The sequence below is a fragment of the Hemiscyllium ocellatum genome, chromosome 21 (assembly GCF_020745735.1).
Source record: "Hemiscyllium ocellatum isolate sHemOce1 chromosome 21, sHemOce1.pat.X.cur, whole genome shotgun sequence".
Classification (NCBI taxonomy): Eukaryota; Metazoa; Chordata; class Chondrichthyes; order Orectolobiformes; family Hemiscylliidae; genus Hemiscyllium; species Hemiscyllium ocellatum.
In genome coordinates, this window is record NC_083421.1 from 35,547,651 (window position 1) to 35,571,564 (window position 23,914).

Sequence of the window (23,914 nt, forward strand, 5' to 3'; positions counted from 1 at the left end):
CCTGAATATTTTCTTAACACTGAGAGACCAGGAACTTCAAGAAGCCAAAGAGAGCAAGGTATCCCTATAAATTAATCACTAAAACCGGTACACAGGTTTAAAAAAGTAATCAAAAAGGGAAATGGAATGACCTTTTTATTGCTGGAGCAGTTTGATTTGAATTGATTTTGCTATAATTATACTACAGACCTTGGTTAGACCCCATCTGGTGTAAAATGACACAAGATAATTCACAGGTGAATATAAACAAATGTTGACACCAAGACACATGATGAATTATGCAGGTAAGCTTAAACAGAGTGGTTTTAAGCAATATTTGAAAAGACATAAAGAAAGTGAGAATGCCAGAGCTTAGAGCATCGGCAGCTGACATGATGACTCTCTTCCCAGAGGCTATGAACACCAGGTAAATTGGAGTTATCTAGATTCAGGTTGACAGATTTTTGTTAAGATCATCAGGGGACATGGAGAATAGGGAGATGGAATTGAAATACAGATTTGATGGAATAGTACAGCAAACTTGAGGCACTGAACAGCCTACGTCTCGCTCAATTTAATCCCGATGCATATCTCCTTTGGAGATACATTTGCTAACAATTGATCAGTATTTATAATTCAGGGATTAATTGTGGCTCCATGATGGACAGTTAAATAGCAAGGTTTCCAGTCCAGAAAAAAAAGTCTAATTCAATTCCCAGTATAGATTCAGCTTGCTGCTCTCATTCTGGGCATGAGCCAGATGCTCCAGTTGGCCTCAGTAATAGTGGCCTCAGGAGGAAATCTCAGCCAGGCTTCCCATTTCTAATTGCTTTCCAGTGAATTTAGCTGAAATTCATGTGTGGGTGAATGCCAGGTGATGGCAGGATCAAGTTGTGATGCTGCCTCACACTCTCCATGTGCTCAAATTGCCTGCCAACATTCAATGTCTCAGCTCACACAGTGTAAACACACAGGCCAGGTTCCTGAGGAGTGCTGATACTCACGGAACCACACGTTGGAAAAGGTGTATATCACTGGGTAGGTCAGAGTTTGTTATTTTTGAGAAATGACTGAACAAATCAAAGACAAAATAGACAAAGAACTGCTGATGCTGGAGAACTGATACAAAAAGAAACAGAAATTACTGAAGAAACTCAGCAGCTCTGGCAGCATATGTAGAGAGAGAAAACGGTGTTAACATTTCGGGGCCAGTGACCTGACTTCAGACCAAGACAAATTGAAGCCTTATGTCGTAAAATGGAATTGCAGATGCAAAGGAAGAAAACAGAGAACCAGACTTCCATAGAAAGGAATGGCTCTAAAATTGATCCTTCCAGAAGTATGGATTAGATTAGTATTTAAAATTTTAAGTTTGACTGTTGTAAAATGTCAAGATTAAACTAGCATGCTGCAAAAATATAAACTTTAGGGGACCCTTTCTTTCCTAAAACTTTGACAATGCACTTTTCTTTAATTTTTCACAACTCAGTAAGAGATCATTCTATATAATGAAGCTTTTTGTTGTTGGAGTGGGGAATGGAATGTGACTTCTGATGTATCATTTCACACTTCTGCTAACCTACGGTGGGGACATTCATTGTGCAAGGGTCTCTCCTAATTGACCAGTTTGTGAAAAAAATTGGATCATCTGGTTAATTCTAATCCGCAAACATCTATTACAGAATCCTTTGACAATACCACCACACATTCTCCAATCTCAGGAGCTGCCAAGCCAGAGAATCTTCTGGTAAAAAACGTAACTTCCAACAGCCTCGAGATATCATGGACAGCACCAAGTGGACTCTTTGATAGTTTTCTTTTAATAATAAAGGATATTAATGGATCGAGTGTCCCTTTGAAGATTTCCCTACCAGGTGATCAGCATACCACTGATGTAACAGGGCTGGTAGCTGGCACTGAGTACGAGATTGATCTTTATGGAGTATTCCAAGGCCACCTCTCGCAACCATTGAAAGATATTGCAAGAACAGGTATTCCTTAACATCAAACAGTGCTTCTCTCATCAATGCACTACCTTTCACCTCCTCCCCTTCATTGTTTAGGAGATGATCAGTCTCCAATATTTTATTTGCATTCCATATGCTCTCCATCATTCATTGGCACAACTTTCTCTTCACCTCCAGTCATGCTGAGCTCCAAGTGGTACCATTTAGGAACAGGAAAATTTGTTGCCTTTCTGCATGTGAAAAGCATATATTTCTAACTCTCTCATCGCTTCCGCCAAACAATTTATGTACGCTTTCTGTCCAATTTGTCCAAATGTTACATGGCATGGCACTTTATGGTATGTTTTGGGACATAATTGTTCTTGACCTAGTTATGTGAGGCCACTCATTGCACTGGATTGCAGCATAGAATCTCGTTCCAAATGGAGTTAAAAATTCATCAGTTTTACTGAATTTCTGGGGTCCATTTTTGAATCAAAATCTTCACAATTGTTTTTAAAGTCAGCAACTGAAGTCATGACTTTGACGTGCAACTGAAGGGTTTTCTGAACTTACTCAAAGTGAACAGCAATTTGAAAAGATGCACTCCAAACATACAGATTCATTAAATGGGAATCTGGGTCAGTGACATGTCATAAATATAGCTGATTCAGTAATTCTTGCAAATTAGGCTGTATGTCAGGACAGGGCCTTTGCGACATGTTCCCTTAATCTCAGATATTTAAAGTGTTCTAGGCACCTCATGTAAGTCAGCTGAAAATGATCGGCATTGCATGCAAAAAACATATCTGCTTTTTTAGAATTTTTTAGACTTTTAGAATTTCCTCAGCAGTTTATTTTCCCTTCCCAAAGGTGCTGATTCACACTGCACAGACAACAATGCCTTTCAGTGGCAGATCTCCATGTGTGAACCCCAGTCAGGAAGGGATTGATTGGTAATTTGACTGAATGGGATATCATTGCAATTATGTCTGATTGTACCTGCTCCCAATAGCACACAGCTAAAACTTTCATTAAAGACTATTTGACAGGGATCAAAGCCAAGACTCTGGTCCAATTTCCTTCCTGTCCCAACTCATGGGTATGAAATTATAGAGATGAGGCAAGTCACCAGGAACTTAACATTCACATGTATTGACTATCTGTCAGAGAGACTGACGGACAATCTGGATGTAAATTCTAGATGATCACTCCTCTCCCTCATCCATTTGTGTTAGAAATATTTACAATCCAATTTATTGCCCAGGTCCACAAAGTATTGTGACGTTAGAAATTTCTATTTGTTTATAGAATAGACCTCCTGTCACTACCAATAATATTATTTCTTGGCTAAATACATTTCAGTACTTATAAGGAATTTCCAGAATATAACATGATCTATTTTATGTCTTGGGATTGCAATATAATATATATTGTGCCACTATCTCTTTTTTAGGGCAGAGCAATAACTCAGGCTGATTGTTGTGAATGCATTATAGTTTAGTGGTTGGAAAAATAGCATCTGAACATTACCTCATTGCTTTGGACATTTTTACAAAATACTGACCAGTTAATGATTAATTTTCCCTTTCCAGGATGAAAGGATAAACTCATTTGAATGTTTTTAAGTAGCTTTGCAATTGTACTATGCAAGTACTCTCACTGAATATACTCTTTTGCAGGTGACCATTTCTTTATTTTTTTTACATACAGTGGTACTGGATGGAATTATGCTGCCTTTCTCGCCATCATTTCATTCCATACTAATGCTACCTCATTACCTGGATCACTTTCACATTCTCACTTACCATTCATTGCATATGTGTTCTATGTGTTTTCTGTGTGTTAATTGTGATCTGCTTCAGGCCTATTCTTTTCACCTCTGAATAGTTAATGATTCATTATCTTCCAGACTGCGCGATGGCATGTTAGTGATTGTAGAACTTTATCTTGTACAGCTTCGCAGTTTGTAATTTAACATTTCAAAATATTTATTACCTTGCCAGAATCTGAACTTGAAAACTTAATGGTCTCGGAAGTTACCTCCGGCAGCTTCAAACTCTCTTGGACAGCTGATGAGTCCTTTCAAAACTTTGTTATAGATGTTAAAGACTCTGATGGGTTATTCGAACCATTAACATATACAGTACCAGGTGATCAGTATTCCATAGACATCCCGCATCTTCATGCTGCTACTGACTATGAGATTTCCATCTATGGTATAAGTCATGGTCAGCAAACAAAGCCACTATACACTGAAGCTCAAACAGGTATTTTGGTTTATTTATTTTCCGCTTTCTTATTTTTCCTCAGAAATGAACAGCTCATCCATTGATGGCTTTGCATATTTTTTAAATTGCACAATATACCTCCAGTTTTTAACTTATTACTATTGCAGGTCCTATGCTGAAAAGCAGAATGGCATATCACCTCCCTCAAATCATTCACTGTTTCATATTTATAGGAAATGGTCTCACTGGATGCAGCAATCTTCAAATATTCCAAGATACAGGAATGCATGAATTGTCACAACATTTTGCTTACTCATTGCAACAATTAAACATCTATGCATGACAACAGAAAAAGTGTCAAATTCTGCATTAGCAGAGATTCACTTTACTAGCGATGTTGACTTTTGTTTTTTTGAAGGCTTGTTGCCTGAAGAGATCGTGAGCATCTGAGTCTCTGTCAAAATGGGAAACTATCTTGTGTTGATACAAATGGTTTGGCATGGTCTCTGGCTATTTTCTCGTGGACTTTGATAACCTCTTTCAGTTGTGGGGCTGCCATCTTTTGCTAAAAGCAAGAAGGTGGGGTCATGATTGACGTTCCAACTCCTTTGTTGTATCAGAAAGTTGTTGAAACTTTAATCAATATAGTCTTAATGAAACACAAAGGTAGAACATGGGATTTAATTTAAAATAGACAAATTTGGCATTTCTCTTCAGGTCAAATTTTCTAGAAATCATTCGAATTCTGATAGATGGCACCCCCTACTTAAGAGGACAACATAGCTATTTAACTATTAAGCTTGCATTTATAACACCTAAGTGACCTTCTGATCAAAGTATTATGATTGTGACTACAATGTTTTAATTACCCACTAACTGTTCATTATTGAATGAGATCTTTGGCATTCCCATAATCTTATTTCCTCTTTCTAGTTTCCCATACCATGGAGCCAAATGAATATTAATATCAAGTTATTAAGTCTAGTCATTTCTAAGCCTGTTATTGCAAACTATAGATCTGCATGAAACATGTAATTTGTAAAATATTGTTGGTGCATGTGACAACAGACTGAAATATCTGATTGCAATGGTTTGAAATATTCAAGGTAAATGAACATAGAATATCCTTCCTTAAGCCAAATCCTTGTCTATTTTCAATCCTCCTTCATGCGCACAAAAATATAACTAATATGAAATACCTTGGTTAAGATGGATTAATAGGTTTGTAGTTCAAAGAAGTATCCATCAAATAATTTATACATTACTATGCTTTAATTGAACCTTTAATAATGTAGAGTTACATTGCATTAGTGAAAAGCTGTTACTATCGTAACAGATCCACATGGTTTGAATAAATGATGGTGACTGTAATACACTTGCACCATGCTAAGCCTAACTCCTGTTGATTTCTCACATAAATAAAGCATATTGCTTGCTTTACACATTGCACTGAACCAATGTGCCATTCAATTATTAATTTGTCTCTTCCCAGTCCTTTATCAAATATTTTAATAGTTAACAACCTGCTCCTGGATGATAATTACTGCTTTTCCTCCTTTCACTCTATCTTACTTTGCTAAAGTTTTTCACCATCAGTGGCACATAATTCAACTGATTCCAATTGCACTGGGAAATCTAACTAAGTGGGAAGCTAAAATAATCAGCAAATCTTTTCAGTACAAAAAATATCTCAATGAAATAGATTCTACGCTTCCCCAAGTTAAAGTAGTTCCAATCTGTGTGGAAATTAAATCTAGTAAAATGCCCCCCGTGTCACTGCTCTCTTACAGTTTATTTTTATTTATTCATGGGATGTGGGGTCACTGATCAGGCAAGCTTTTATTGCCCATTCCTAATTTCCCAGTGGGCAGTTAAGAGTTAATCACATTGCTGGGGCTTTGGAGTCACATGTAGGCCAGACCAGTTAAAGATGGCAGATTCTTCCCTAAAGGGCATCAGTGAATAAGGTGGGTTTGTCCTGATAATGGTTTCATGCTTATCATTAGATTCTTAATTCCAGATGCCTGTTTTAATTGAATTTAAATTCCACTATCTGCTGTGCTGGGATTTGATCCCAGCTCCCTGGAACATTAGCTGGGTCTTTGAATTAACACCCCAGCAATAATACCACTAGACCATTGCCTCCCCTCAGCTACTGCTTTTCTTGCTTCCACACTCTCTTGCCTTGCTAAGTTTTTCACTATCAATGGCACAGAATCCAACTGATTCCAGTTGCACTGTGTTATCCAACCAAGTGACAGACAAAAATGATCAGCAAATTATTTCACCACAAAAATGATGCAATGAAACAGATCCTACGCAACAATAGTTGAGCATCTATTTAAGCTACCAGCTTATGCAGAGTATTAACTTCTTAAGTCTACTCACAACTCAAAAACGACACTGCTTTCATTAATTTTCTACAACTCCACTTTTTCAGACATTATTTCACATTTGATTATATTAACATCCATCCAATTCACATTCATTAAAGAAGGTAGCCTGAATGTTCTATTGAAGACAGCAGATAAATCCTTAACAGATCCATGTGACAGCCTTTCGGCTGTTGTTTCAAAATAACCGTTAACATATGAACTTTGCTAAAACAGATATTCCAAATGAATGCATTAAATGTTCATCCAGTAATATTAGCATACTATATCTGGTCTAATTGTAAAGCAATTAAAGCTTATTACTATGAATTGGCATATTTATGTTAAATGTTTACCTTTAAATAAAGGAAATGGTTTGTTTATATTACAAGAATCTCACATATTAAAAGTTTGATGTTAGTATTTTAATTAAGATTTAATAATAGTTTCTCAGCAAAAAAAAACATGGTTTTCACCTTAATGCTAAGAAAATATATGTTTGAATGAGTTGCTTCTGCTTTTAAAGCTTGCTACATTGTGTATCATGTGTTGCACTCTTACAAAATCAGAAAACACCTTTTGATCTTCTTCATTAGTTGCAATGTTACAACTTTCAAAGAGCTCAGGTCACTTTTTGTTTATATTTAACAATTGAGTTTTATTGACTTCAGAGAATTGTATCATTTTAAGATTTTTTCTTCTTAGTGCACAGATTTGATCAGCAGCTCCAAAACTGAATGTTTTAACATCAAATGTGTTGAGCTCTAAGATCCATTAATGCTGAAATGTGTAGGTTGCATTTTGGAAGACATTACTGATTTCAGATGTACTAAATGTTTTCTTTTATCCAATTATTTCCTTTCCTCAGTGACTGAACCCAAACTTAGCAACCTAATGGTTTCCAATACTACCTCAGACGGTTTCATTGTCTCTTGGACAGCCAATGGCACCTTTGAAAACTTTATAGTAGATGTTACAGATCCTAACAGGATCTTCGAAACCTCGGAGCTCATTGTCTCAGGCAACCATCGTTCTATTGGCATCTCAAAGCTCTTAGCCAACACTGATTATGTCATTTATCTCTCTGGTCTTTATCATGGACAGCAAACACAAACGCTTAGTGCATTTGCTACAACAGGTATTTGTGTTGCAGCTGGAGTTTTTCAGCGGCAAATTGATTCTACCTGATTCTTTTAGAAACTTGTTCTTATTACCCAATTGCTTATTGATCTGTATTGAAACGTAAATTGTATTTTAATTATAATTTGGATTTTCTCTTTTAATCTTCCCAATAGCTCTTACATGTTCTCCTAAAATTGGGATAGCAAAAATACTCACTAGTTTGAATAATATGTTTCTTTTCAGATAGAAAATCAGGAATAAGGCTTTATCATCCAGGTTTATCACAAAAAATGCTATACATAGCTACTGCAAAAACCTGCTCCTGAGAGTAGCTATTATGTGAAGATATGCCATTCTTTTATTATTTGTTAAAAGTTCACGCATGTATCTTTGAGTACTATTTATAACTCTTGATGTCCTTTATAATTAGAGCAAAGTATTATGCCAGCACAGTTCAAGCTTCCAATTAACAAGCAATAACTATGTTAAATACATTCTTGCATGCAGTAAAATTGTCAGTACAACAATAAGATTGTATATTCCTCATAAAGGAGAAGCCACAAGAATTTTATCCAGGACTTTTCTTTGCAGAAGTTACACAAAGTACCATATAATCCAGCTGAGCAATACAGGCACATCGTTCATTTAATTGTACAGTATTGAGTGAAGCTAGATATCACCTTCAAAGTTATCATTAAAAGCACATGCTAAAGAATTTGCAGCAACATGAAGTTAATCCCTAACGGTCTTAAACATTATGGCAATGGGGTTATTGTCAAGGGGTTTGAGTAAAGGATATGGATTTTTCTAGTAGTGTGGCTATTTCTTAAACTGAAGTTTCATATCACAATACAAATTACCTGGTCCCAGTAGACAATAGCAGGGCAATCTAGAGACATGTGACTTTATTAGCTAAGTGACAAGCATCAGCTGAGTTTTAGGCTGTGTCATTTGATTCTGAGCTAATCTGTACTCTTTTGTTGTGTTGCTTTAAAAGTGCTGAAGTTTTATTTCCAAAACAATCCCTATAGAGGCAGAACCCGAAGTGGGCAACCTAGTGGTTTCAGACATTACCTCAAACAGCTTCAGCCTCTCTTGGATGGGAAAGGACAAGGCATTTGAAAGCTTTGTCATAGAACTTATAGATTCTGACAGGTTCACAGAGCCACTGGAATACACAGCACCGGGCAACATGCAAACCACCCAACTCTCCAACCTCATACCTGGCACTAATTATGTGATTTATTTCTATGGAATTGTCAATGGCCGACGTACAATTCCTGCAACTACTGTTGTATTGACAGGTATTTGCTATTTTATAAAATAATTTCTTCTCTCACATTTCATATAACAATGTCATACAAAGGCTTGTCAAAATTTGGCACTTTTTTGACACATTTTGATTGTGGCATTTATTTTCCAATGATATTTTTCATTGCAACAACAAACCCAAAACTCTCTGATTGCTCTAATACTTTACAAAGTCCTCACATCATTTACAGTTTGCCGTTTGGGACTTTTGCAATGATCTGTGGCTTGCTATAAAAGCTCAGTAGTAACTGGACCATGGCTTCTCACAGCACACCCCATTAGCTAGGACTTTTCTCTCCTTCTTCAATGTAATTAAAACTTAGTTTTATTCACTGGTGGAATGTAGGCATCACTGGCCAGCATTTATTGCCCACCTCAAAGTGCCTTTGAGAAGGTGTGATGACCTGCCTTTTTGAACCATTCACCATATATTGCTGACAGTACAAGCTGGTAATATAGTGTTAAGGTCACTGGGGCATCTATGAACATCAGAACTGACTGTCTTCAGAGGAACCTTGATTATCCGGCATTTGATTATCCAAATATTGGATTATCCGGCAAGATCGCAATGTCCCAATGCTTGGCTAAACTATGTTATCCAGCATTCGATTATTCTGGAATTTGATTAACCAAACAAAATACTCCCCGACCATGTCCTTCAGATAATTGAGGTTCCTCTGTATATAATGAAGCAATGAGACTGAGGAAGAAATGAGAGAGATGGAGAAGGAATCGGGTGACGTAGACTGAAATTTGGTACAGGACGAGAAATAAAGAGAGGGATAGGTACATTGGATTAAGTGAGGACAGAAAGGAAAAGAAAAGTAAATGAGACAGTACAGATTCAGCACACCCTCTGGGCTGGATATTTGGACTCAAGTGTTACGAGGAGAAGGCAGGAGATTGTGATTGAGAAACCTATCAGCCATAATCAAATGGCGGAGCAGATCAGGTGGGCTGAATGAGCTGAAAATGTGTTGCTGGAAAAGCGCAGCAGGTCAGGCAGCATCCAAGGAGCAGAAGAATCGACATTTCGGGCATGAGCCCTTCTTCAGGCTCATGTCCGAAACGTTGATTCTCCTGCTCCTTGGATGCTGCCTGACCTGCTGTGCTTTTCCAGCAACACATTTTCAGTTCTGATCTCCAGCATCTGCAGTCCTCACTTTCTCCCAGGTGGGCTGAATGGCCTACTTCTGCTCCTATAGCTTATGGTCTAATGAACTGTTTTTACAGGAGCATATATCTGATCCAAATGTTCTGATGACCACCCCCGCCCCCACAACCCCCCACAGTAGACACCCCTTAATCAACTGCCACACAACTCCATATTCATGTTGCTTACCTACATTTTCAGAACATTCATTAAAGCGATTGGCTGTGGTGCTGGACATTTAGATCTCACAACACAGCAGACTGACTGTTGCAAAAGTTTCCATCATCTGACTTGCCCTGACTAACCTGCACTAGTGGGCAACTGTGTTGACTCCACATTTCTGAAGGACTCAGAATCCAAATTTTCATCTCATGATGTGGAGCTCAGTTCTAATGTCAAACAGAATGACACTTTTACAGAATATTGTGCCCATTATTTAAAGAAGCCTTGCATAGTTAAGGTACAGCCCTCGCATAAGTAATGCACAAGTCATAAATGCATTTATTGTAATGCACTACTAAAATTTTCAATGGAAAATTTAATCACAAGGTGCCAGTTTCACATGGCAAACAGCAGAGCAGTCAAGACAATGTAATCTGTGTGATTTACAATCTGTTGCTTCCTCACATCAAACTGGTCAGCAATTTCCACATTAATAATGGCAGTACATTAACTTATCATTTTCCCAGCAAATTATGGCACATAATCTTCCGCTTTGAATAAAATATTAGAAATGCTTTTATGCCTGAAGGGTTCCTTACAGTAAGCATGGAGTAGCATGTTCAGCATATTGGGTGCAATTTACATCAGAGCTTGTCATTCCTTTGTGTGGGGTACATATCAATAATAGTGTGTCTGTGTAACTGTTTTGTCTATGTTAAAACACAATTGCACTTATGTATAATATTATAGCATTCATATTTACTGAGGAGTAATACTAAGTACTCTTTCATATGACTTTGCTGCAGAAGGCTTTTACATGCCTGTATCATGTGGAATGGCTTCTATACTTGATATGGAAACCATTTCAGCTTCAATTCTGCTCTTGACCTCCAAAAGATCTGTGATGAAAATGTGGGCTATCGGCTGTGTTTTGGTAGCTTCTGGCTTAAGTTCTGCTGAGCAAAGGAAGTTTTTTTCTTAGTTTTCCTTTCCAGCTTGGATTAATAACTGTGAGCAGATGAAATGCCAGGATTTTTCACATATGTGACTAACTCTGCCCAGCTGTTCTGATGAGTGCCAAAGTCATACAGTAAAGCCAGTATAAGTCTCACAGAATGATAACACAAGTGTGGAAGCAAATTAATGCAGACATGGATGGAAAGTAACAGTACTTGGCATTTTTAAGAAAAGACTTGAATGCATTCCTTGGACCTAAGAAATTCAATACCAATTACAGGCTACTTATTATTTGGCATTAAAAACAGTTACTATTGAACATTTTAAATATATTTCATTCAGCAATATTTACATTGAAATGGAAGAATAAGTAGGCCATTCAGCCCCTTAAGCCTTCTCTGTCATCTTTCAAGATCATTACTGATAAGACTGTGACCACAACTTTCCTGTCTATCCCTTTCGACTCCCTTCTCAGTCAAGAATCTACCTAGCAACCTTTAGAAGTATTCAATGATGCTGCCACCAATGCTCTCTGGGAAATAGAATTCTACAGATTCACAATCCTCTGAGAGGGAAACAATTCTTCCCAATTAAGTCTGAAATCAGAAAAGCCTTATTTTTAAACTGTGTCACCTAGTTCCAGTTTTTTAAACAAGGAGAAATATCCTCTCAGCCCGTCAGATTCCTTTTTCTTTTAATAAAATCGCCAGTTTCTCCAACCTTGCCCTACAATACAATCTTTACATCCCAGGGATCAGCCGGGTGAACTTCTCCTGCATTGCTTCTCCTGCAATTTTGTTCTTTATTGAATGAGGAGACCAAACCTACACATAGTACACCAGATATCTCCTTACCAACCCCCTACACAGCTCTAGCAAAACTTTACTACTTTTATAAACTATTCCCCTTGTATTAAATGGCAACATTTTGTTTGTCTTCCTAATCACTTGCTGTATCTGCTTACTGATCTTTTGTGATTCACACACCAGGGCATCCAGATCTCTTTATCGCATAATTCTGCAAACTCACTCCATTCTTGTGTTGTGCTGCATTTGCATTCTTCTTACCAAGTTGGATAAAATCATTCCTTATTCATATTATACATCATGTACCAAATTGTCATTCACTCATTTAATCTATCTTTGTCCCTTTGCAGACTGTTTATGTCAAAGGGTTTCTTCAAAAGGGATTGGGATGTTACTTGGTGTCATAAATTTGAAGTTATATGGTTACAAGCTGCAAGGCAACAATGGCTGGCTTTGATTCTGACTGAACGTACACTCTGGAACATGTAACAGCTGTACTCCCCTCTATTACACAGGCCTCCATCAACTTGCCCCCACTATCACAGGTTCCCTCACCCACACATGGGGGAATCAGTAGCTGCTGTTTGAGACCATTGATAGCTGACAATGATATGGTTATGAAGCAGCCCATGTGATAGCATGGCTTCCTTTGTGGAGATTGGGGAAAGCACAAAGGAGAAGGTGCTCAGGCCCTAAAATTATTGAACCCAATACTGACCTCTGAAGGCTGCAGAGTCCCAAGCATCTCATTTTCCACGTGGAGACTTTACAGCTTTCAGGATTCAATATCGAGTTCAGTAATTTTAGGGTCTGAGCGCCTTCTCCCAAGTCTTTTCCCCAATCCCCACACGCTTGGCCTTGTCAACACATGGGCCATTACCATAGCAATCCCATGATAAGCTACTAATGGTCCTCATTAGCAGTTATTCATTCTCCCAGACTGACGTTTACCCATTCCTTTTTCTATCCAATCATTTTTCTCTCTCTCTCTGAGCTCCATCTCTTCCTATCATTTTCTCCTCCTACTTACTCTGGCTCCACCTTCTGCATAAACACCAACCTTGTCCTAGCTGCAATCAGTTTTGAAGAAGGGACACTGGACCTGAAACATTGACTCCGCTTTCTCTCCAATGATGCAGCCAGACCAGCTAAGGTTTCTCTGTTTCTCTTTCTGATTTCCAGCATCGGTAGGTGCTGGGTTTTTTCTGCACTCACAGATGTTACTTTGAGGAATTGCAGCAATTTCAAGTCTGTAAATGTGTGACAGTGGGAAGACGTTTGCCTTATGTCTTCTCCATAATTTGTCATACCTACCTTTGTATTATCAGCAAATTTAGCAGCCCCGTTTCCTTCGTCCAAGTAATTGATGTTGATTTTGATTGGTTAAGATCCAGCCTTGGTTCCTGGGGAATTCCACTCATTTTATACAGCCAAACCAAAAATGAACCATTTATACCTACTCTCTTCTTCTTGCTGGCCTTCCAACCCTCTATCACATGCTAATATGTTACACCCTATTCCATTAGCTCTTAGATTGTTCAATAACCTTTGATGTAGCCCATAGTTAAATACCTTATGGAAATTCAAGTATAACACTTCATTGAGCTTGTTTGGTATTTTCTCAAAGGAACATGATTTCAAACCAAGATTATTCAGTGAAATTGACGAATTAAATGACACCAGCACTGTACAATTAGAAAATCAGAACTCCAGATTTGTTCATTTGATGCACTCATCTACTAACTATTTCAAAAGCAGTGATGTTCACAAATGTGTTAAATGATAAGGCCAGTACAATGCATGAATGTTATCTTCTTACAGTTATTTGCATTATTAATAATCTTGTTTCATTGATTGACCATGAGCTTTTGTTTGTAGAAGTGCAGCTTTATTTTGCATTAATTGCATCCCAATTTATGGCTACAGAAACATGCTTCTTTTTTGGTTTGTGTTGCTAAAGGTAGTGATTTGTGGCAGGCTGATGTCTTTTTAGTGTGTTGAAGATTGCTGAGGGCAATAAAAGATAATTAGCTTAACATGAATTTCTGTCATGGAAAGTGCTCAGAGAGGCTTTTGTATTTTCTTCTTACATTTTTAAGTTGAGTTTATGATCCTTTTTTGATGCAACAAATCCAAATCTAATATGTGCATAATAGGGAAGAAGAGAAACTGCAAATGCTGCAACTCAGAAAAGTGCAGACAAGTGGGTCAGCATCTGAAAGAGACTCAATATCAAGTTCAATAATTTCAAAGTCTGAACTCTACCATGTCCTAGCCCCCAACCCCACACACCAGGCCTTGTTATTACATAGTCTACCATTACACACTTCCTATTGTTAGCCACTAACTGTCTCCATTTACCACTATTCACTCTCCGAGTCAGATCTTTATCCACTCTTTTGTCTGTCCAGCTGTTCTTCTCTCTCTTTGGACACTATTCCCAACTAATGTTTACTCCTTATCCCCCTTCCTCCATCCTATCTTCTGCATATGAACTGGCATTTTCCTAGCTACCATCATTTGTGAGGAAGGGACGCCGGACCCAAAACGTTAACTCTGATTTATCTTCACAGATGCTGCCAGCCAGACCTGCTGAGCTTTTCCAGCAACTTGTTTTTTCTTCCCGAAAGAAAAAGATGTTTAACGTTTTGAAAGTACAGGTAGCACCCCCCCCACCACCTTATCCGAAAATGGAGGGTTCCCAGGAAACCTTTCGTAAGTCAAAAATGCTGTAAAGTGAATGTGCATGATTTATATGGGAAAAAGTATTGACATTTCTCATAAAAGCAAAAATACTCTTCGGATTCATGAAAATAGGTACTAATGTAGGTCTTTCGTAAAAGCCTACCTGTAACTCTTCATCAGAATGTTTTACTGCCTCTGATGTTAAGGTCAAGCAGCAGACGTTGCTCTGCTTGCAGAGATACCTATAGATTCTAGCTCAGACCATGACATTTGTTCATCCCAACTGCTGGTAAAGTTAAGTAGAATAAGTCTGGTATTTAGTATGCTCTACATATTGCTAAGTCCCAAGCTGTAACAAATATCCATTCTCTGTTTTGAGATACTTATTCTCTAATGGTAAGGTTAATACAAAGATAATTTACAATTTCTGTTGAGAGTGTATTCAAATTCTAGGAGAAAATGAGGACTGCAGATGCTGGAGATCAGAGTCAAGAGTGTGGTGCTGGAAAAGCACAGCAGGTCAGGCAGCATCCGAGGAACAGGAGAATCGACTTTTCAGGCCGAAGCCCTTCATCAAGAGTGAATTCATTCCTAATGAAGACCTTATGCCCGAAACGTCGATTCTCCTGCTACTTGGATGCTGCCTGACCTGCTGTGCTTTTCCAGCACCACTCTCTCAATATTGTATTCAAATTCAGAATTAAGAGGGTATATATTTATACATTTGGAAAAATAGCGAGTTTGTAGTTTATGTTATGCATATTATGAAACATCAAATAAAATATCCTCCAAAAACTAAAGCTAAAATGTTTTAAAAATCAGTTGCTAAACACTTAATAAAGATTTTGAGCTCTGATACCTATGAATTAGTATGAAACAAAGAACTGCAGGTGCTGGAAATCTGCAACAAGAACAGATATTATTGGAGGAACACAACAGGACTGGCAGAATCTAAGGAGAGAAAGCAAAGTTAACGTTTCAAGTCCAGCTCTGAAGAAAGGTCATTAGTCTCAAAACATCAACTTTGAATTAATATTTGGCTCCAGGATTTCAAAGTGGATTGGAGAATCCCAGAAAAAACAGTGAAAACCTGCTAAAGAAAGAAAGCCCTCGAGGGAATGAGTTCAAGACTCAGAACTTTCTGAAGTATTTTACCATTTGAATAGTATTTTGTGGTTGCTTAGCTACTAAATGTGTGTTATTTAGAAACAGAGAGCAGATAAATTACTCTCCACTAAAAATGACTGAGGAATCATTTTTAAACAGATTTTTGAGCTTTTGCAAAGCAGCTAATTCAGTTTTATTGCCTTAGCAATCCAGGCAGCCTTTTTTTTAATTACATAGCTCAGGAGCTGGCAAATAAATGAATAATTCCATTCACCACCAGCACATACTTTATAGTTTTCTTTTCAATTTAATCATTTCCTTCTGTTTGTTACAGAAGAGATGGCGCAATGTTTTGCCTTTCTGACAATCATTCAGTTGAGCATCTACTCAGACTAAAACTTCTCACCATTATTGGTTATCAAATACCATAACAAAATGCTTTGCTTTGTACATTTCCTTAACTATTGACAATTTTTCAAGACGTAATATCTTCACGAAAGTGCATTTACTGTTGCTGACTGATTTGTCTGCATGTATTTGTGTAAAATATTATAGTAAGCTCCATCTTGAATTCGTAAATCTGAATTTACCAAATCAACAATATTTGCTCTGAAATGCGCTTTTGACATGACAAGTATGACTGAAATAAATATTTCCATGACTCTTCCTCCCTTTAGAAGAAGAAGCTGAACTTGAGAACCTAGTTGTTTCAGGTATTACCTCAGAAGGCTTCACACTCTCTTGGACAGCAGAAGAAGAGGCATTTGATTATTTTATCATAGATGTTAGCGATTTTGACAGCTCGCTTGATCCAATACAGCAAGTTCTATCAGGGAAAACACGAACTGCTGACATCTCAGGTCTAGTAGAAGGCACTGGATACCAAATTAATGTTACTGGCGTAATTCAAGGCTGGCACTCACAACCTCTCACTGCTCTCACCACTACAGGTATTGCAGAAAGCAAAATAAGGCACTTGCTTTCATGATTTATTTATACCATGGCTTAGTTAAGTTTCACTTATAAAATAAAATGATACTCCATCTAGTTGCCTAACATACTAATATCTCCAAGGATCCTGTTCTTTCTGTAGCATGTTTCCTTTGTTTTTAATTTTAATAGTTATCACCCCTTTCTTTCCCTCAAGTCTGCCTTGAATCTTCTCCAATCCAGGGATGCAGGATAGGCTGAGTTAGAGATTTTGGTGCTTTGTACTTAACAATAGGATGTAGAGAGCAAAAATCGACATGGACAGAACACAAAGAGGAGTACCACTGGTCAGTCCAACTTGTCAGGATCAGTTGTACTCCGAGTTGTGCATACCATGCGATGCCGGTAGGTGCAAGACCGCACCCTCACCCCCCCCCCCCCCCCCCCCCCCCGCCCCACCCATCATCAAGTCTCTCACTACACACTGGTCAATGAGCTCTTCATCATGTCTTCCAAATATTAGTCAGATTTTTTTCCTAATAAAATTAACACATTTCAAATGTAGCCATTTGGTAGACCAGAGTTTAAGTATTGCTGAAAAACAAGATATTTTATCAAAACTTTTCATCTTACATTCATCAGGACAGTTCAGTAGAATACCAAGAAAGGGGATATAAAGTGTTGATTGATTAGCAATTCTGATGGTAATGGTGTTCCCATGACGAATGCACTCGTTAATGCTGGTTGACAGATAACTGCCAAGCTTTGTTTGTTTTCCCCTTGAGTCGGTATTCCTATGAATTGCCCTCATGAGTGCAAGATAGCAAGCATCGACAAAATCTGGTCTTTCACAGCAATATTATAAATATTTGTGTATTTTTTAAAATCCTAGTTACCCTAGTTACCCTCTGAAACCATATGTGGTTTCAGATCACACTGCAATTTGAAACCTAAGTGATATGATTTGCTTCTGACTTTAATATTATTGTACAATCAGATAGGGCTGACGTTCCCAGTTATTAGGGGAGATTTTCAAAGACTTGTGTAAGTGCACTGGATCATTTAATCACCATCCATGTCATAATATTAGATGGAAAGAAGAACATGCTTTTCAGACTGATTCAGAGTGAAAACTCAGGAAATCTTTTCCACTATTAAATCAATGATCTAATAGATCAATTAGTGTATAATTGTACTTTGTAGAACAATAATTATACTGGGAGAAAGTGAGGACTGCAGATGCTAGAGATCAGAGTCGAGAGGTGTGGCGCTGGAAAAGTGCAGCAGGTCAGACAGCATCCGAAGAGCAGATTCCTGAAGAAGGGCTCATGCCCGAAACATCGATTCTCTTGCTCCTTGGATGCTGCCTGACCTGCTGCGCTTTTCCAGCAACACATTTTCAGCTCTGATCTCCAGCATCTGCAGTCCTCACTTTATCCTTCAATTTTATCTACTCAATCACTGCAATGCCATTGACTTTCTGCAGTTGAATGAACAACTTCCACACTATGGTATAACACTCAAGCAATGGCTGAAAGTCTGCTGTTATGAACATATTATTCTGTTATTCTGAACTTATTATTTCTTTATTTTTCAACATTTTTCCTAAGAATTTGTACTTAACAATCCATACCTTAGGTACCTCTGTTCCTAAGATGGCACCTTAAATGGCGACTTATAAACTTTTCACTGTACTCATTTGAGTGCACGTGACAATAAGACGAATTCTAATTCATGATTTTTAGTCACCAATCAGTCCACTCCAGATAAATCACCTTGTACTCAGAGTGTGTATGCTTTGTCTTTATGAAAATTGACAAGGCCAAATGATCTGCAGGGCTTTCACAATCTCCTACTGAAATTATTGTTGGAGATCAAGAGACCACAAGAGAAACAGTATTGGCTGTCACTTTTAACTATTTCAGTGGAAATTCTACAGAAGAACTCTCAGGTTATTCCAGGCTCTAGAACAAAGATGCCCAGAGGTGAACCAAGTGCTGGATCCTCTAAAGCCAAAATCTTGGTTGAGAGACTTAATGAAAAGAACAATGAAAGAGTTATGGTGCAAGTGTTTTTATTATATAGTGCAGTTAATTCAAATGATTTGAAAACTTCACATTTAACAGAAACTACTGATGTCAATGAGGGAAGTGAGTCTATTAAAGATAAGGGAAGAAATAAAAGTTGTTTATCAATATTGCAAAAGCTTATAGTAAATCGACAGAAAGGTATAAGCCATTGTCATGGAAAATATTGTTGCAATTTTTAACTTCAAGCCAAATAAAAACAGCAATGAGAGTAGAAAAGAATCATCAAAAAAGTGTGTCAACTATCATTCTCTCAACACAGGTAGAAAGAACATTAATGAAAAAAATCATCAACAGTTTGCCACCAGCCTGTATTGTGTAGCTGGTTTACTCCAGTTGTATCCACTATAAAATTAAAATCAGATCATAAAGGAATCTGGGATGGTTTTACAATGATCAAACAATAGGGTAACTTTTGAACTTGTGTGAAAGTATGAAACAGAAGACAGCATAGCAGTAACATTTTCATTTCTTTAATTTAAGACCCCAGTTGCTAAAAGATTAAAACCATAAAATTCTCAACTAAATCAAAGGACAGTTTACTAATAAACAGGCTGTACCTTAAATAGTTAAGTCTGTTAAAGTTATTCAAAGTACAATGAAAAGAAGGCAACTCCAGGGAGCTGAGGAGAATCTAAATCATAGAACCTCATGGCACTGAAGAAGCTATTTGTCACAGCATACTTGTATTCCCTGTGGAAGAACTGTAGGAAGACATTAATGAGAAGTGAAAGTAACAGACTTAATTAAAATGATCTTTCTTCTGTCTTTTTGCTAGATACTTACAAGAGATGAAAAAGAATAGCATGCAACACTCACTGTCCTGTAAAATCATACTTTTGCATGTGGTTATGGAATTGCATGATTTGCTGTGTACTCCTTCTCTTCAATGAAACTGCCAATAATTTAGTAACCTCTTTCTTCATGCAGCATTCAATGATAACTGTCCATGGCAGGTTTAATCGATTGGGATTGCTCAGGGTGTGACAAACTTCTAGTTGTTACTTTATGATTAAGCAGTAGAACAGAATTGTATGTTCACCCTTCAGAATTTTCCCCTAGCCCCCGACTGAAATCAGTTTGAGAGTTTTAAATTTTGGTTCAACTTGCCACAGTTCCAAACCAGAATCATGTTGATGGAATTATCCTCACACAAAGCTCAAGCTAACTCTGTTAACGTCAGGTTAAGCACCTTTCATAAGCACTGCAGTATTTTTCCATTTGTATATATAGGTCTTGTACTATCATGAGCCATACTTTTATTTCTCCACCCCCCACCAATCTCCTAAATAAAGTAACTCATATTGTCATGCAATCTCCTGAGTCCATGCAGTGCTTTACCATGACCATTTGTCATGTGTTCATTGAAGTGTTAGCTGGCTGACTTTGGGAGATACTGAATGCAAGTCCAATCATTGATGTTCACAAGTCCACTTCCACCAGAGGGAAATGCAGCAGGAGCTCTGGCTGATTATTTTGTATATCTCTTTCTAGTCTCAGAACACTAAGACCAATTGTACTACCCATTTGCGGGCCTGGCTGAAATAAGCTAACTCAGGGCATAAAGGGTATGTATGACACAGCATCCATTCAAAGCCCCAATATCTTATTCAAAATGTTCCCTTCTCACTGACCCAAATGAGACTTGCTTCAGTAACAGTCTCCCTCATATCATGAAACATAATTTTTTGGAAACCACTCTCCTTACATCTAATATTAACTTATTTCTTTGTTTTAGGCACTTAGCACTTGGACTTGTCTGTGAATCTATAATGTGCGAGTGCTGAATAAGTTTACAATTTTAAGTCAATAGTTGTACAATCATGGTTCAATAGTATTTGATAAGATCTGTAGATGAAGCATGGATATGAAGGATGTCTTTCATTTATAATGTTCTTCCTAAAATAATTCCCTGTTTCTCCAGAGCAAAAACTCAAAATGGAAAACTTAGTGGTTTCACACATAAACGCTTACGGATTCAAAATCTCTTGGAACGCAACGGACGGGGCCTATGAAAGTTTTGTTATAGTGGTTAGAGATTCTGGCAGGTTGTTGGAACCAATGGAGCACAGAGTGCCAGGCGATCATCACTCCATTAACATCACTGGTCTGATCACTGGGATTGGTTATGATATTAATATCTATGGTGTAGCCAATGACCAGCTCTCTAAGCCCCTATTTACTAAGACGGCTACAGGTATTTTTACTCAGTTGAGGTCTCTGTTGCTTGTTTGTATATTCTTTTATTGACACAGAATTTTGTTTCTCTTTCAATGCAACACATTAACCCTCTGCAAACTTTATCCAGACTGAGAACGTTCACCAATATCTTCACATTAATATTTGTGTTTTTTTCAGAATTACACAGTTTAAATAAGCCTTATGAGAAAGGGACATGGAATAAACAATCGTTTTGGATTAAATCAATTAAAAAGTAATAGGACATTGAGATTTTTATTTTAAAATGTTAACATTGTGAAATATTTTCAAAGTTGACAGGGATAAGATATCATTCTACATCAACAGCAAGAAATGAACTTGTTGCAAATTGGAAGATGATTTTTTTTACCACTGCAGCTTTTATTTTCCATTCCCTTAGAAAATATTACCAATTTTTAAAAAAATTCAAGCCATGTTAAATTACCAGTTAAACTAGAAAGCTATTCCGCAGAAAGATCTTGAGCTATCAATCTCTGAATGTTGGTGGAAAGAAGACTTGGAACAGGACTTAGAGCATGAAATAAATTGTCAATTAGAAAGAGAAATAAATCTGTTTTGTTTGAAAACTTCTTTTCTCTTCCAAACTGCGCTTGATGTGGAACGATTTCAGTTTTCATCAACTTTTACACAGATATTGGAATGTCACCATTGCCAAATTTTTTTTTTAAAAAACAAAAAATTAACACCAAAATAAATCAAATGGTGTTTAAAAAAAATGTGTGAATTGACTTTGGAAATCTCAATCTAGTTGTTAATGGACATGAGCTCACACCATTCATCTTTCATTTAACACATAAGTTAAGCATGAATACAGCCAATGTGACATGTTGGCATATTGATGCTATATGAATATTCTGAGGCGAGGGTTGATGGCAGTATAGGGCAATGTTTGCTCTGACTTTGAATGACATATTGGCTTGATGTTGACACAGGCTCATAGTGGGAGAATGTTCAGCTTTCTATGATATCTTGATGAGAACCAAATCAATATCAATGAGATTTCCTGTTCTCAATAAAAGAGACCAATATTTAAAAATGACTTCACAATAATGACTTTTTGAGTGGTAAGGGGCATTAAATTGAAGGCCTGCTGAAAATGCAACCTTTGTTTCTGCATGACCGTTTTGAATTGCTTGGTCATTATTACAATCTCCTCCTGAAATATGGCTTTAAATCAGAATGATGGCTTTTGATTATTGTCAGATTGTGTCTAACCATTTTACCAGGCTCCTTGGAATGTATTGGACTTCATCCCTGTAACATGGAATTCACACGGAAAGTGCTCACTCATAGTGTGTTCAGTGTGCTGTGTTCAGTTTCTTGTGATTACTGAAACCTTTTTATCTAGTTGTGGACATACTAATCACTATGTTCTTCCAGCATTCATGTTGTTTTCTTTGTATGGAGTGAAATAACTGCTTATAATTGTACTTAAATATCCTTTGTAATTCTTCTTGATCCCAATAACCAAATTATTTCTTGTGTACGTCTGAAATGCTACTTGATGACTTCTTTAGGTTTGATATTGCCTGCATACAACAACCTTATGATGATGTTCAGTCAATGCTTGTACAAGGTCTAATGAATATCTTTGCCTTTTGTCGTTGTTAATTCTCTGTTGGTCTGTAAGTGTCTCATCTCCCCTTTACTCTGTTGTTTGGATTGATTACCATTTCAAAAGGTTAACACATAAGCCCCAATGTCTTTATAAAGCTAAATGGACTGAGTTCTTAAGTGCTATGCAAAATCAGGTTTGGATGGAATGGGGAAAGAACTGAAATCAACTCAGATTTATTCACTATGGAGAAATGTCTGAACAGTCAATATTTTTCAAATTCCTAGAGGCACACAATGCATTGTTATTGCATGAACAATTGATAATTAACTTACATTTTAGGTTTCTAACTGATTCCAGATTGTTAACAGTATTTTGGTCAAATTATTTCACAATTTACTAATACATTTGTGATTAAATTATTCAATTAAAAAAGAATTAATTGCTTTAATTATTGGTAGTCCAGACTGGCCTGTCAAAGCAAAATTTTTTTTTGAGTAATTGTTATTAACAAACAAAAGTAATTATTTATAATTTAAAGGCAAGAAGAAAAGCAGGAACTTACATAACTTGTTTCTCCCTCAGAAGCTGAGCCTGAAGTGGACAACTTATCAGTTTCTGATGTTACCTCAAATAGCTTCACACTCTCTTGGACAACAGATGAGAATGTCTTTGATTACTTTAGCATTAGCATTGGGGATTCGAGAAAGGAAACTGCACCCCGGGACTACATCGTGTCAGGGGAACTCCGAACAACTAACATCACGGACTTACCTGATGGTACTGAGTTTGAGATTTCCTTGGTTGGCATTTCAGAGGGACGATATTCGCAGCCATTAAACACCATAGCAACCACAGGTATTATTGTATTTTTTTTAACAGACTCTGCATTTATTTTTCTTTCACAACTGATAGACAATTTTATTTTTTCTCCAGGTTCAACTTTTTTTTTTGCTTCTGGACTATTGACAAGCATAGATGTTGGCCCTTGCCTTCAATGAATTGTTTTCCAAACTTCACTGATTAATATTTCTACTTCTATTTTTGTCCCTTTTAGAACTCGCTTCTGCCGCCATTCTTCCTTCAAACAATAGACTTCACCAACGTGCCATTAATAAGCAGTTGACAATTTTCGACAGAGCAGTTGGAGGGTTGACTATTTGTGAAAAGCCAAAGAAGTTGAACAAAATGGGGAGCATGCTTGTTGAGAGTAGAAGTCCCACTGTCATGTAATGATTCTGAAGCAAAGTGAATTGAGTTTGACAGTATTGGTGATGCAGCATTATCAAAA

General features: G+C 37.2%; 1 protein-coding gene across 11 annotated transcripts in view; it reads left to right on the plus strand.

Annotated features, from left to right (window-relative positions):
- Positions 1–23,914, plus strand: part of tncb (tenascin Cb) — a 438,107-nt gene that overhangs the window by 387,141 nt on the left and 27,052 nt on the right. For 8 of the 11 annotated variants that reach the window (XM_060841310.1, XM_060841314.1, XM_060841315.1 and 5 more), the window contains 3 exons: positions 1,662–1,970; positions 3,932–4,195; positions 23,209–23,481. The exons of 1 other annotated variant lie outside the window; for it this stretch is intronic. In XM_060841310.1, the coding sequence (XP_060697293.1) occupies positions 1,662–1,970; positions 3,932–4,195; positions 23,209–23,481 (846 nt within the window). The remainder of the gene's footprint in view (positions 1–1,661; positions 1,971–3,931; positions 4,196–23,208; positions 23,482–23,914) is intronic. 2 more of the 11 variants (XM_060841318.1, XM_060841319.1) reach the window with 2 other exon arrangements.